At 37.0% G+C, this 16,195-nt stretch overlaps 1 protein-coding gene across 1 annotated transcript in view; it reads left to right on the forward strand.

The window, feature by feature from the left end:
• MEP1B (meprin A subunit beta) overlaps positions 1 to 15,985 on the forward strand; it is a 28,378-nt gene extending 12,393 nt beyond the window's left edge. The window contains exons 8-15 of the mRNA XM_027638928.1: positions 2,947 to 3,165; positions 6,288 to 6,440; positions 7,191 to 7,406; positions 9,905 to 10,372; positions 11,911 to 12,093; positions 12,541 to 12,745; positions 14,659 to 14,860; positions 15,808 to 15,985. Coding sequence (XP_027494729.1) covers positions 2,947 to 3,165; positions 6,288 to 6,440; positions 7,191 to 7,406; positions 9,905 to 10,372; positions 11,911 to 12,093; positions 12,541 to 12,745; positions 14,659 to 14,860; positions 15,808 to 15,825 — 1,664 coding nt within the window. The 3' untranslated portion in view covers positions 15,826 to 15,985. The remainder of the gene's footprint in view (positions 1 to 2,946; positions 3,166 to 6,287; positions 6,441 to 7,190; positions 7,407 to 9,904; positions 10,373 to 11,910; positions 12,094 to 12,540; positions 12,746 to 14,658; positions 14,861 to 15,807) is intronic.
• Positions 15,986 to 16,195: the final 210 nt, after the last annotated feature.

Genomic DNA, 16,195 nt, shown 5'->3' on the forward strand with positions numbered 1-16,195 from the left:
TTTGTTTAAATGACTACTTTAAAAGCATTGTTACTCTGGGAGCCCTTAACAAAATAAAAATAACTAAAAAAACCCCCACCCACTCTGAAAGACCCAGTGGGAGCAAAACCAGTAGAAAATCTCCAGTGTTTGTTCTCCTTCTGCCCAGTTGCTACTTCTGGTGTGGGCAGCAGACCTGAGACAGCAGACTGTGCAGAGAGGGTGAGCAAGCAGCAGAGACCCCTTTCAATGTCTGCGTTGCAACCAACAGTTACTTTAACAGTGCAGCTTGTGGATGTAAGTGTTGGCATATTTGACTCAAGCCTGAGAGGTAGCACAGGATTCCTCAGGACTCTGTTCTGTCTCTGCCTCTCTAGTTTGTCATTGTCCTCTGTGACTTTCAGACAGTTCAAAATCAAAGTTATATACATAGACTTGATGCTTTCCTAATACAGGTACACACAGAAGACTGAAAAAGTAGATAGTGATTAAATCTAATGCATTCTTATTTAGTTGTGATCAATAGTCAGGTGCATATGCAAGTATATATTGCTGAAAATTACTTAGACTCTGTTATTTGATTTCCATTATATTTTGCTGACTCTTTAGTGACAAGTTGCACTGTTGTTAGCCATTTGAAACTGCTGTAGCTTTTTTACACTAACTAGAATATAGTTACTGTATTTTGACTAATTTAAATCTTTGCCCTCCATTGGGTAGTTAGCAATGATTTTTTTGCTCATACTCCAGAAAACATCTGGAAGCTTATGCAATGACAGCTCTAACTTGTTTATTGTGACCTAAAATGACTAGCAATTAAACAATGGAGAAACAGGGAGGATTAGAAACAGGGAGGCATTTCAGTTGCAAATTGCAGTAATTTGAGTACTGAAACACTATTTCCACTTTTGTGTATCACAAGCGCATCAAAGATTGCAAGCAGTTTCACAGGAAAAAGTTTTAACAAAAAACCAAAAAAAACCCAACCAAAACCAAAAAACAAACCCAAACCCAAAAAACAAACCCAAAACCAAACCAAACCAAAACCCCCCCAAAAACCAAACCAAACCAAAAACAAACAAAAAAACCCAAAAACCAAACCAAACCAAAACAAAAAAAACCCCAAACCAAACAAAACCCAAAACAAAAAAACCAGAAAAACCCCCAAAAAACCAAAACAAAACCAAAACCAAACCAAAAACCAAAAACCAAAACCAAAACAAAACAAAAATAAAAAAACAACAAAAAAACCAAACCAAACCAAAACAAAACCACAAAAAAGCAAAACAAAAAAAACCCAAAAAAACCCCAAAAACAAAATCAAAAAAACAAAAACCAAAACAACAACAAAAACCAAACAAACAAAAAACCAAAAACCAAAAACAAAAACCAAACAAAACCAAAAAAGAAAAAAAAAAACCCAAACACCGAAAACCAAAACAAAAAAACCCAACAAAACAAAAAAACCCTGAAAAACAAACAAACAAAAAACAAAAAACAAAACAAAAAAGCAAACAAACAAAAAAACAAAAAACAAAGAACAAAAAAAAACACCAAAAAAAACCAAAACGAAAAACAAAACCAAAAAACGAAATCGAAAACCAAAATCAAAAAACCCCAAAACCAAACAAAACCAAACCAAACAAAAACAACAATAAAAAACAAACAGAAAACCAAAGACCAAAACCAAAAACAAACACAAAAACCAAAACAACAAAAAAAAAGAAAACCAAAAAAACCCAAAAAGCCAGAAAAAAAGAACAAAAAAAACCACCAAAGAAAACCAAAACCAAAAACAAACCCAAAAAACAAAAACCAAAACCAAAGCAACAAAAAGGAAACAACAAAAAACCAAAACCAAAACCAAACAAAACCAAAACCACAAAACCCAAAAAAACACAAACAAAAAACCAAAAATCCCAAAAAAACCAAAACTGAAAACAAAACCAAAAAAAAAAAGAAAAAAACCAACAAAAAACCAACACAACCCCCCCAAAAAAACCGAAACCAAACAAAAACAATAACAAAAACAAAAACGAAAAAAACCAACAAAAACCCCCAAACCCAACAAAAAACAAAAACAAAAAACCCCCCAAACCCCCCAAAACTCCCCCAAAAAACAGAACAACAACAAAAAAACCAAAAACAAAAAACAAGAATCCAAACAAAAACAAAAGACAAAAACCCAAAACCAAAACCAAAAAACAAAAACAAACAAAAAAAACCCCAAAAAACAAAAGCAAAAAAACGAAACGCAAAACCAAAATCATCAACAACAACAAACCAAAAACCCCCCAAATAAACAAAAACAAAAACCCAAACAAAAACAGAATAAAACAAACAAAAAAACAAAAGCAAAAAACCAAAACCAAAACCAACAACAAAACCCAAACAAACAAAAAACAAAAAAAACCCCCAAAACCAAACAAAACCAAAAATGAAAAGAAAAACCCTAAAAACCCAAAAACCCAAAACCAAAACCAAAACCAAAAAAACAACAAAACAAAAAACCAAACAAAAAACAAATCAAAAACAACAAAAAAACAAAAAACAACAAAAAAAATCCCACAAAAAAACCAAAACAAAAACCCCCAAAAAACCGCAAAAATAAAAAACCCAAAAACCCAAAGCAAAAACAAAACAGAAAACAAACAAACAAAAACAAAAACAAACAAACAAAAAAACTCCCCTAACAAACTAACAGAAAAACAACAACAAAAAACCACAACCCCCCAATAAAGTTTTAACAAAAAAATTTGGTTAATCATCATGTTATGCTTCAGTGGCTGAAAGAGGAAAGTAAATAACTCTAAACTGGAAATAAAACTATTTTACAAAATAAGTACAAGTAAATGACTACAAAAAAATATTTGGGGATCCGATGGATTCTTTTTACTGTAAGACCTCACATGAAAACTTGATTGTCTTGGACAACAAACAACCTTTCCTTTTATTTTTGCCATTTAGGTAGAGAACATAATTTCAATAAATATGATGATAAAACATCAGACTCCCTGAATGTTCCCTATGACTATAATTCTGTGATGCACTATAGCAAAACTGCGTTCAGGAATGGAACTGAATCCACCATCGTCACTAACATACCAGAGTTCCTGGATGTTATAGGACAGCGAATGGATTTCAGTGATTATGATCTCCAGAAACTGAACCGGCTGTACAATTGCTGTAAGTTTCTCCATCTATTTTATGTTTTATGCTTCTGGTGTTTGAAAGATATGAGAATGGTATATACATGCTTGCACTCGTCCAGACACAAGTGAAAGGGATGCTAACATATTTGGAGAAGTGAATTTTGTTAAAAACACCAGAAATAATGCTACAGCTAGAAATAAGAGCCCTCCTGCAGAAACATTGCTGAGTAGCAGAGTTTTCTGTGCAATTTTATCTGACCTTTTGTTGAAAACCAGCTTCACTCAGCAGCTGATTTTTGTTCATCCCTTGGGTGGCTGTTTAAAATATGTACTTCTACAAATCTATGCTTTTGTTTTTTCCTTGTATTATTCCACAGCTGTTGCTCAGACACTGCACAGAAATGAGTACCTTAGGCAATCATACCTACTCCACTTTTATGGAATCTGTGAGACAGAGTGTTTGTTCATACAAAGAGGGTACAGATGCTGTTATTAGGAAAATTCAAGCTTTTTAAATTTTTTTTTGTTTAGTTTCAAACCTGGTCTCTTACAAAAGGGATCAAAAGAGTTATTTTTATCAGGTGGGATTTATTTTAGAAAGTTGAGTGAAAGTAAGAGACAGGAAAATAAATGTAATTCAACTACCAAACTGGAATACAATTCTGTAATTGTTACTGCATCAGGCATGCCCTAGCACTCAGATGAAAACTTTCACCTCACTGCCTCAGTATCCCAAATAGTTAGTACTGGCTTACAATCACGTTTTAAGCCTCCTTATACCGATACCCTAAACAATTATCGAACTGTTTTATTAAAATAGTGTGTTTTTTGAGCATACAATTCTGATGAAAATATTTCTATTTCTGTAGGTCTAAACTGAACACACACGAAGCCTTAGCTTCTAGCACTTGGCACACAGTCAATTAGGCATTATAAAAGTGCTTACAGCTAAGGATGTCTTCAGCAGTGGATGGGGTCTTTCTTCCTCTCCATTAATCTTATGCATTTTCCAATGGGGTCCTTCTTCCCCTCCATTAATCTTTTATGGTTTCCATCATTCCCATGAATTACAGAAATACTTGATGACATTTTAACTTTCTTCTTAACCCACAGACACATTCCCCAAGTGAAATAACTCCCAGCAGTGTGGAAATCAGGGACAAAACTACCGCCACCTTTAGTGCAATCAGGATCTGCCCTACCCCCAGTCTGTCCCTTGGCTTCATACAGTGTTCATGATATTTGCAGAGACACAAGTGTTTGTCAGATCACCCACCATTTGCCTAAGTGGCCCCTGTGCCAGAGAGGACAGGTCCTTCCTGGGTCCCAGCCCTCGCCCACCCAGCTGCTGGACTGATCCTTCCAGGTTAGAGGGAAGACTGAGAATGTCAGACGTGATTTGGGTACTAGATATCCTCCCAGAAGAATCAAAAGACTATTTTGGTTGCTGAACACCATTTAAAGGAAAGTTGAAGCTGAATTTCTGCTATAAACCTGTTTGATTAGGAAATTGCATTAAAAATGGAAAAAATGGTTCTTAAATTAAAAAAAACCAAACAACTCTCATCATAACAAATCCTGACTGATAGTTCAGTGCTCTTTTTATCTCTACTTCAAAACTGTCTTTCAGGCCAAATGATAACAGTAGATTTTAGTCTGCTTTCTGCTTCTAGCATACTACTTAACAGAACTGACCACGAGGTTTCCCCTCACACACGGGAAGTTAGGACCCGGCACTCATCCCCCATGTATTTTCTTCAAAGTCCAGTCTTTCACTACATACCAAGAAAGTATGTGGCTTTGGTGCACACAGAATTTGAAATCTGCCTCAAGCAGTGCCCACTTTCCCTATTTCAGGAATAAATCTAAGAAATACATTGTAAACTATTGGGTTTTACTTTTCTCGCTGTCATTCAGGTCACCACTTCAGCCAGCACTTTTTAATTAATGTTGTTAGGCTGCTTCTTTCCTGTTTGGGCAAATCGATTTCATGTTTTGTTTTGTATTTTGATTTCAAAGAGTTCTTTCATCCAATAATCCTCCATTTTTTTCTTACCTTCTTTCTCTAGCAGTCAGGGTAACATTTGCTGTGAATACTTTTCTTGGTTTTTACGACATTGTACCAATATTGTATCTTAAAAAATATTAGTCATACAACACCTCTGATAACCTTGCATCCTCTAGAGGGTTGTTAGCTTTCTATGAGGACAGTACAAAATATCTCAGCAGTAAAACTGATTTGGCAGGAGTTCATATCTAAGTGCTTTCCTAAGTTACTGCTTAAGTGAAGCTTTTGGCATGTTATTGAGGTTGAGTTTTGTGATACTCATTGCGTTATGATGCAATGAAACCTTTTAAACCTTTAAGCCACAATATTTTATGTATAGTTCAAAAAGCATTTTATTAATGTATTTTTTTTCAAATCATGGCTGGTGTTACACAGAGCTCAGACATGGTACAATGGGAAACAAAATTAAGAACAGGGATAAACCTGGATTGTGCCTTCCCTCACCCATCCAGAGTTTGCTTTAGGCAGAGGAAACATTTCATATTATGTTCTCCCCTTCACATTCAACCACATGGTCTTCCTTCACTTAATTTTTCACTTTTTGTGTGAAAGATTTCATAAAATTTGTATGACATGAGAAATCCAATGGTCCCAAATGCACCTTTGCCAGATGTTTGGGGTTTTCTTTCAATTCAGCTTTTTGAAAATCAAGGTTTTCTTATTCCAGTGAAATAACTTCTGGTCTTCTATATTTCAAAATAAGCACTCCAGCTGATACAATAGTGACCTTTTATTAAAATCTGTGGCTGAGTGTGGACTGGCCCAAAGAAAGTAGAGGAATGAATGGGAAGTCTCAGGACCTTTTCACTATAATATGAGTGTGTAGGGATTGGCTTGGTATTAGTGTTCCCTTTAAAATGAAAGATATGATATGATAATGACTTATTAAATATCTTATTAATATCAGTATTAATCACCAAAAATTTTGTGTTCCTGAACATAATGCATATGAATGTTGATAGTATTTGAAGCCACTGATTATTTGGTGTTTGCATTTAGTCTTTCTCTGCTCATGGCTTTGGATCTTCAGAATTAAAATGTTTGTTCAATAGAGATTCATGACTTTTTTTTTTTTTTTAATGTTATAGCCTCCTCACTAAGTTTCATGGACACATGCAGTTTTGAACTTGAAAATATTTGTGGCATGATTCAAAGTTCAGACGATAACAGTGATTGGCAGCGTTTGCCCCAGGTTCCTGCTGGGCCAAATACTGATCACACTAATATGGGAGAATGCAAAGGTATGAAAAAAAAGTTCTTATCTTTCTGGGAAGCATTTTCTGCAGTGTCATGCAAGTTCACTTTGAGCTTGGCCTTGTTATCTGTTTATTTTTTAACAAATGACAGTTTATTTTTTAACTAAGCAACATAAATCTACATACTTAGGGACATCATGTGATATGTTTGATTTTCTGCTTATTTGAGAAGATTGAATACCCTTATCTGTTTTAATCTGTTTTCTAGCCTTAGTGTCACATCCTGACATGAGAACTATATAGAACTCTAACCTATGGTACAAGCACACCAGAAAGACTGCTGCTTTTCTGAATAATTGCTCAATAAGTCCTTGGGAAGGATTAGGATTTTGAAGTGATGGATATTTTCAGGGCTGAAATGAAGAACTAATTGGCAATGTATCTAGTTGCATCTGAACTTGTCAGAAAGCTTCATGAGTTCGGAAGCTTAAACCAGTCCTCCAGAGAGTCAACTATGAATTACTAGCACTGGGTAAAGAGTAAAAGCCCATGGTTTTGAGTACAAATTGCTAGAGACAGCCACATGAGGAAAAAAGTTGCAAGGAGAATGGTTCTGCCTTTGGAGACTGTGAACAGGTGACAGTCCTCAGTCAAAGGATTAGCACAGGATATACCTAACTCTGACCTGACCGTGTCTTCTAGTGTTCTTATAAAATGATGTTAGGAAAACCAGTGAGCCAGGAAAATTTTGTTCTCTCTCAGCTCTACCATTCATTTCTCATTGACTTTTGGCAGATTCTGGCTACTTCATGCATTTCAACACCAGTGCTGGAGCAGAAGGAAGCACAGCTCTCCTGGAGAGCCGAATTTTTTATCCCAAAAGGGGCTTTCAGTGCTTACAATTCTATTTATATAACAGTGGTCATGAAAGCGACCAGTTGCACGTCTTGGTCAGGGAGTACACTTCAGCCCATCCGAATGGCACTTTGACATTCATTGAAGAGATAAAAGGTATGGAATAAAATTGCCTTTTTTTTTGTTTTGTTAAATCCATGTTCAATATTTTTAAAAGTACTGGGGCAAAATATTGTAGCAAAGTCACTCCTTCCCTAGTGTTGTTCTTTGGCTTTTTTTCTTTCTGTGTAATTGATTTCTTGCTGGTGAAATTATACCTGATGGATCCTCAGCCAGCTGTTTCCCTATCATATAATAAATTACCACAAATTTCAAACTCTTGAATTATCAGTATAGCTTTCTCACAAAAGAAGATAGAATTCCATGAGCAGTCATTTTAACTGTTCTAGAATTGCAGTAGCAACAGATGAAATTAGAGTATTAGAATAAATTCAATTAATAAGAAAATAATGATAAAGAAATGGAAAGCATAAGTGCCCTGGAATACTTAATATGCAAGTTTAAGAAAGATAAATAAAATTTAAATTATTTTTAAACAAGGTTTGACATTACTTAACTGAAATATATGGGCAGCAGACCATGATTTGAGTTGTAGTTTGAAGAAAATTAAATTTTTGGGGCTTTAGGAGCCTATGTCCTACAGAATGAGCAGTTAAGGTCAGTTAATGGAAAAGAGCTCTTTAAGCTAGAATTGCCAAAGTTGCCTTATGATTAAATTACTCTTTCTCAAATATTTAGCTATTACTTGGTCTCCATTGCAGCTACACCTGGTTCAGTGTTTTGGTAACATAAGAGTCTGAGCAAAGTCTTTTACTAAGTAGGTATCAAGTCCTCTCTTCAATCTTTTTTTGTCCCTTTAGGCTCAGCTGCTGATGATTCCTGTTTTTCTTTCCTTTTTCCACTCTTTTCTTCACCCTTAGGGTTTCACCACCATCCTTCTGTGCTTGCTATCAGCATCCTTAATAGGATGAGTTCTGTACCTGGGATTGGCACTGCTTATTCCATAAAGTCAGAGCTGCTGAGGCAGATGTAGGTTTCAAATCAGTATGAACCCTCCAAACTTTTTCAAACCCTACTTTAAAGCCACACTTCATCCTTCCTCACAAATACTCTTTCATGTATATTAGATCCCATCTCCCATTCCTGCTTTCTCAAGTCCGTGGTTTCCTTTAAAGTCTCCTATCTCATATGTGTGTCCAAACAGGCACCTTATTTTGATAGTTTCTGGCAAAACTTTCAGGAATTGTTTAAATAATTTTCCCCTCAAGCTGTTTCACTTCTCTCATGTGAGAAGTTACCCTCACCAACTCAGTCAACAGCCTGGAAAAGACAGTGATGCTACAGCCCCCTCCAGCCATGATCTGACACCCTGGCTGAGCTGCTCATGGGTTAGCACTGCACCACCACCCTCGAGGGGCTGAGGGGCAAGCCCTGAACCCTTCCTGCTGGTCTGTGGCAGCTGTGGATGCCTTCAGCCAGGAGCAGGGAAGGCTGTGGGGGTGGGCCATTATGCAGCACAGTAGCTGATCTGCTTGTTGAACGCGAGTCAGAAATCCCAGTCTCGCTTATAATATGTGCAGTTCAGAAAACCTTTAGTTTATGCAGAAGGCAATTTAATGGAAAACAGTGGGGTGCTTTTCTTATTATTTCTGGGTTTATTTTTTTCTTCCTAATCACACTGGTAATGAAAAATGTCAAGAAATTAAGACTCATATTTGAGATCCGTTGTGTTGTGTTTAGGATTGTTAGGAGAGTGACGCATGAGTTCTGTACCTGAGACTGGCACTGCTTATTCCCTGAAGTCTTGTCTTCTGTGCAGATGAACGTAAGCCAGACAGCAAAAGAAACTGTTTTGCTGCACGTGCTTTTAACAAAGGGTGTTCTACTTTCATTGGCCTCACAAGGCCCCTGTGTGGAGGTCTTTGCTTTTGTGTACACTGCTCTTGAAGTCAAGTGGAATTTGCTAGTGCAGGCACTTTTGGACGCAGCATCAGACTTGCAGTGAGGTTTTATCACATGAAGTAGGTTTTGAAACTGACTGCCTTTAATTTGAACTTAGTACCATTAATCATTCAATGGGTGAATAGTGCTTCTGTATAGGCAAGCTTCCAACAAGCCATTTAAATATACAAAAACAAATGAATGAACCAGTATTGTAGTTCTAGGCTCCCAGAATCCTCTGAAGCATTTTTTTTTGTTGAGACATGTTGTTGTTCAGTTGTTTGAATATAACTTGTTCTGAATTTTTTTTTTAATAGTACAGGTGACAGACATTTTTGTGCATTTCATTATTACAACATCTGGACTAATTTAATGCAATTTTCTTGAAACATTTAAAAGAAAGAGTGGTTTTAAAAGACATCAACAATGTTTTCACTCAAATTAAAGTGCTATTATTCATATTAAATGTGTTAAAAATTGTATTGAGAAAATATGATCTTGCACCGAAAAAGTAACATCTACAGAAGAAATATTCCATCACATCAGTGCCAATGAAACTGAGAAATTCTTACACAGTGTTGGTTTAGAGTCCATAGACCTGTGCAGTGTTTAACTGTACTGTTGACTCAGAAACCTCTACCCTTGTTTTTCAGGTTCACCTGAGACTTACTGGCAGCTCCATCATGTTTCTTTGAATGTCACAAGTAAATTCCGTGTTGTGTTTCAAGGCGTGAGAGGAAGTGGCTTATCAAATGGAGGCCTCTCTATTGATGACATCAACTTATCAGAAACTCAGTGTCCCCACCATGTCTGGCATATCAGAAATTTCACACATCTCCTCAACACTGGTTCAGCAGGGGAAGCAGGAAAAATATACAGTCCACCTTTTTACTCTAGTAAAGGATATGCTTTCCAGGTCAGCTTGTATGTAAATGGTACCACTGATAACCCATTTAATTTAGGAATATACTTGTATTTGATTTCTGGAGCAAATGATGATCATTTGCAATGGCCCTGTGCATGGCAACAAGGTACCATGATTCTGCTAGACCAGCATCCTGATATTCGTCAACGGATGTCAAACCAAAGGAGTATAACAACAGACCCCCTGAAATTATCAGGTTAGTTAAAATCAGACATGTCGCTCAATACATGTAAAACACAACCAAAAGACAAGAAGTCACGTCTTCTCTTTGTGTAAATTAGTGCAACTTTTTCTGGAATGTTTCATTTGTTTGCAGCAACAATATAATTGATCCACAGACAAGAAAAAATTAAACTTACAAACAAGTTAAGCTGGGGCCCTGGATTTCAAAGGTGATTTGCATAAGAAACAGGTGGATGATCTATTCCTAAAGTTTCTTTCATATACTCTGTGAGGATGCATTTATATCTGTTTAATTAGAATGGAAGTTTTCCAGAAGGCTTGAAAAGAAAAATACTGAATTAACAATAGACAAAGTTCATACCAGATAAAAGTGCAGCTATTAAACAAATCCCCGCCCTCCTTGTTAAAGGTACAGTGGTGTCAGCGCAAATCTCCAGATGGACAAAGTACTGATTCATATTACATAATCTGTACTTGTTCAAGGTGTGAGAAGATAAGGGGTGATTGTCCACAATAACTTGGAAAGGAGGCAGTTTAGGTAAAATATAACTCTGCGAAATGGTAGGAATCTCTAGAGAGAGAGAGATTAAAGAAAACAGCCATATTCATCATTGGAGAAAGATGAGATATAAGCCAAAATTACTTTCTGCACTGATGTAAGGGTTTTGCCAAGAGAAACCACCTCCACCACTGAATTGGTTTCCTGGGCTTTCAGACTGTAACATTATAGAAGGAAGGAAGGCACAAGAAATGTCTAGTCTACAGTATTATTTTAAAAATGGTATGTTTTACATTCATTTTTCTATGGCACTGACTCTATGTGAAAACAAAGAGGGTAATCTAGAAAGACTAAATATCCTCCCTGTAAATGGAAGATGCACCACACCAGGTCCTCCATAAATGTTTGACATTTTCCCTGTGCTTTCTGCTGTTATGGCCACAGTGCTTAGTCCTTTTCCTTCCCTGACCCTGTGGACATGCAGTCTATTTGCACTCTGCTCCTTCTCCCTTGTTTTATTCACATATTGCAACTAGTTTCATATTCCCAAGAAAAGCCTTGTAACATGTACCCTTTCTCTGACCAGAGAGGTGTTGGAGCAGACAGTTTCTTCCCCCTCTGACAGATACTTTCACAGACAATTAGGCTCAGCTTTGAGATTTAGAGCAGGGTTTGATGGAGCAGGCATCAGTGATCTGTGATTGTTCAGGTTGTTCAAGTGCCCTACACCTACTGCAAGGGATCGTCTTTTTTGAGAAGCATTGCATTAACTCATTTTACAGATGATTCATGTGCTATTTATCTTCTTACCCACTACACTTTAAAGAACTAAAAATAATATACAGCAGATTGTCAACTAGCTCTCCAGTATCCTCTTCTCCCACAGGTTCTTTTCTCAATGCATCAGCCTAAACCGAAGCATTGAAGATCCCCATTGTCTTGTGTATCTTATCAGTGTGGAATCTCAGGCAATTGTGATTTCTGCTGAGAGACTAATCCAGACTGGTCTCACATTCACATTCTTTTTATCTTTTTTTTTTTTTTTTCCCCAGATTCCTCATCAAATTATTTTTGGGACAGGCCAGATAAAGTGGGATCCCTAGCAACTTTTCCCAATGGAACTGAATTCTGGAGAGGTCCAGGACTTGGAACAGGGACATTTTTAACTCATGAGAGACTTAGAAGCCTCAACTTTATTAAAGAAGATGGTGTCTATATACTTTTAACAATGGAAGGTATGTTAGCTGATACTCTTTGCAATGCAGTAAACAGTGTCATACACTAAGTCACTAGTGCTGTAGGTATAAATACACATTATGTACTTTGCACATGAGCAGTTTTTGAATTATGCCTGTATCTCAAGCCAAATTATATGTTTGAACAAATTTGTGGATAAGTACATGAACGGTGTAATTCCTTTATCTTTTGTGAAGGTGTATAAACCAATGCTAATCCTGTGAAAATTATTTTGAATAGAGTAATTTGAACAAAATTATCTGTTTCTGAAAAAAATCTAGAGGACATTTCCAAAGTACATCATGCTCCTGAAGGGTAAAAAAAGACTGTTTATCCATTATACCTGGGGACAGGCTCATTGCTCTTTATTATTAGAAACTATCATTGGAATAAGAAGAAAAATAACATGAAGTAAAGACCTTATTTCATGGGGATTTATCATGCAGATATATCACATCTACTGTCAACTGAGCCGAGTGTTTCACCCACTGTCGAACCTGACTCCAGCCCTGCTCCCACCACCAAGCCAGGCATCACCACTGAGCCCTCGACCACGGAAGAGCCAGAGCCAGAGGGCCTGTTTTTCTGTCCAGATAACCCTTGTGAAAATGATGGTGTCTGTGTCATGGTAAATAGAGCACCAGTGTGCAGGTAACTGCCTTTATTCATTCCCAAATGCAATTCTAGGAGGAGTAATGAAAGTTTCTACTAAAATAAATCTTTGTTTCCTAATGGAAGGCAGACTGTAGCTGATTAAGGCAAGTATTTCCGACTGCTCCTATGAGACTAAACTTACAACTGATTTGGACAACAAAGCCCCTAACCTCAGCATTTGACCATTTTGAAGTACTCCAATTGACCTTCCTGTAAATTATATTTTAAGTGTGTTTATTATTTTCAGTAATGTATTATTTCAAGTCCATAGAAGTCCCTATAGCAAAATGTAGAAGTAGATGCAGTTGAAAGAAAATAACTTTCATAGCAGCAGAAAAAAATTTTAATGCTTATCAGGTAGGAAGCAGCATAGACATTATTTTAGAATTTGATTCAGAAATACTGTACAGTACAAATTATGACCATAAGTTACCCAAGTGTAGTTGCTTGCCTTTGAAACCAGCAATGAAGTCTGAGGGCTAAAAGATTTTTTGCCCTGCAAGAAGATTAATATCAACTTTTATTAAATTCTCTGTGGATGCATTTATGTAACCCACCTGCCTGATTAGCATTGTTCCAGCTCTCAAACAAACTCTAAGCCTGAAGATAGTGACCTTATGTGATGATGTGCCGGGGCAAGTAGACTGGGGAAATGCTGTGAGACAAACATCTAAAGGCCAAGAGCCACAAGAGCTAGGCTGGCTCATTAAGAATTGTATCTCCCCATTTAGAAACCTTTTAAAAACAATTCTTGTGCAACTCATCACAAGCAGGTCACAAATATGAGTAAATGTCAAGAAGCTGTTCCAAAAAGACAAAAAAAATATACTGTTATACCTGATTTCAGAATTATGGAAAGAGAACATTTATTTTATGACATCTCTAGGCTATTCAGAGCTTTAGTGCCTTTGCAACCTACTTTCCATCCTACAGAAATGTGTGACCAGCAGTCAGTCTCCGCTCCAATTTTTTGCTGGGAAATGAGTGGGAAATGAGTCTGTTCAAGGTGAAGCACCTGAAGCCCCCCTAGCAGCCTGTATCTTTGCAGTGTGCTGCAAATGGACTAATTTCCAGGGTTGAGGGTAGTTCTGAATAAATGGCTTAGACAGGAACTAGAAAATCAGTACTTAAGGAATAACCACGGTTAGAAAGATAGGTGCAGGTGTGCACTCAGTAGTACTGCACATATATTTTTTTCTTCAGTCAGGTCGTTTGGACCCTCATGTGCTCACTATAAAATGTTTCAGAACTGACTGTGATGCTGGATAAGGTGATGGAATTAAAGCCTGGAGGTTGTTTTCTGTCTTTAAAGCAGATGACTGCTAGGATGTTAATTTATTTTTTTTACCTGCTTCTTGGGGTAGAGCAGAGGCAGCTCATAAAAGTTCTTTAAATTTGAAATAAGCCCTTCGTGGCAATGAGAAGGTCTGATCAGAATGTACCACATCACAGTGGAGAAGCACTGAGCAGGGAAAGGGGAATGTGGTGGGAACACCTTTGGCTAGCTCAGGCATTGAACCAGGAAGTCCCTGCAGCTAAGTTTTGGCTCACTTGGTGTCTGGTCAGAGAAGCCTTGAGAGTCCTACCATTCAGTAGCAGCAGCTGTATAGATCAGCTGCCGTCAAGTGTTAAGCAGGCAAGAGTATCAGGAAGGCACTTGGGCTTTTTGGCAAAGGCTCTCTTCAAAGGCATGACCTCTGAAAGAGCAGGAAGCTGAAAGAAGCACATCCAAATGTGTAAGGACAGTGGGCCACTCAAGACAGCTTCAAATAGAAGTCCATTTAAAGATAACATCATCATGCATTGGGATATAGAAACTGCATCAGAGATGCAGAGATGTTTTCTGAAGTAGACTTTTTCATACCTTTAATCTTTAGGTGATAACATATGTCTGTTCTTTTGCTTTCTAGATGTCCAGCAGGTGATGGCTGGTGGTACATGGGAGAAAAGTGTGAAAAGAAAGGCTCAGCTCAAGAAAATATTGTAATAGCTGTTTCTTCAACCGTAGCTGTATTTGTTGTAATGCTTATTGTCACTATCACAACTGCAGTGTGCCTTAAAAAGAAAAACAGAAAAGGAAAGGAAAATAGGGAGAGCTTGACTCTTGAAGAAGTAAGTATTTTGCCTCTTTCAACAAATACACACACACACATACCTATATTCACTAAAAAGTAAATAATCAAATTTCGTAAGAAGTAAATGGGAAGATGAAACATTTTTGTAATCTAAAGACTCCAGTTTAGGAATTGAAAAGGTCCATTAAGTGCTATTAATTTATAGCAAAAAGCCCCTTAATTCAAATCTTGTCTTCCTCCCCCCAGCACCCCCATGCTGCCCCAATGGTAGCCTACTTTGAGTCGGAGAGTGTCAAGGGGCTCATTTTCGATTTGTGATTAAACCATATTTTCTGCTTTGTAGAATTGTATTTCATCTATTACTGCCTTTTGTGCTGAAGATCCCCCCTTAAAACACTTGGATATAGTGCTAAAAATTCCAGCCCAAAATGTCAAAATAAAAAGTAAATCTAAAAATAATTTATCCTATTCAAAGGCCATTTTTTATGCAAGGAACAAACTAGCCATGGAAATCATGACTTAGGGAGAGGTAAAAGAAGACAACAGGTTAAAACTATCTGAATGACTGGATCAGAAATGCCTTGTAGTGCATAGCAGCAATGTTTGGGCAGATTTTCATAGGAAATTTCATACAGTCCAAGACACATGGACTCTCAGTTTAAATAGGGGCTTATCTTGGAAATAGCAAAAGTGACTTAGCTTAGAGGGACTAGCAGGGCACAGGAGAAATTTTGTAAGCAAATTGAAGAGGAATGGCCTTCCAGACAGTAGAATTCCATTTTTATTTTGCACTGATACTCTTTGTGTGATTTCCCATTGAGTTGCAGTACCACTGTGCAATGTCAGATACTTGACATTGTTACTTCATGACCTTCCAATAAATAGTTTTGGTTTCTTTGCAAGTAATGCTCTTACATTATACACATATTTCCCTTCCCTACACACTTTTAAGATGTGGGTTTGTTTTTTTTTTTCCCCACTTAGACTAAAACATCCTTCTGAAGATAATGCAAATAAGCATCAAAGACACAAGATGAACATCACTGCAAAACCACAACTACATCATCATTCTTTCTGCTCTTTTTATCTCAACCATCACAATAAAGGTTTGTAGAGTCTGGAAAATAATTCATCATCTAGATAAAATAATGTTCTAAAGTCAGTGAAGTGTCTGACAGTGTTGTGTATCATCATGCAATGGTGAAAAAAGGAGCTATGTTTTGTGACACGCCTGCCCAGTCCTTCAAGTCTACGTGAACATGAATCAATACAGCAAAGTCTAGGTTTGCTATATTATCATTATACAGATATTTATGATAAAGGGGAGCTGGACTCTGTATTCACAGGGTACCCTGCATTTCTGAGTCCTGCT

This window comes from Corapipo altera, unplaced genomic scaffold, assembly GCF_003945725.1.
Source record: "Corapipo altera isolate COAL_440 unplaced genomic scaffold, ASM394572v1 49, whole genome shotgun sequence".
Classification (NCBI taxonomy): Eukaryota; Metazoa; Chordata; class Aves; order Passeriformes; family Pipridae; genus Corapipo; species Corapipo altera.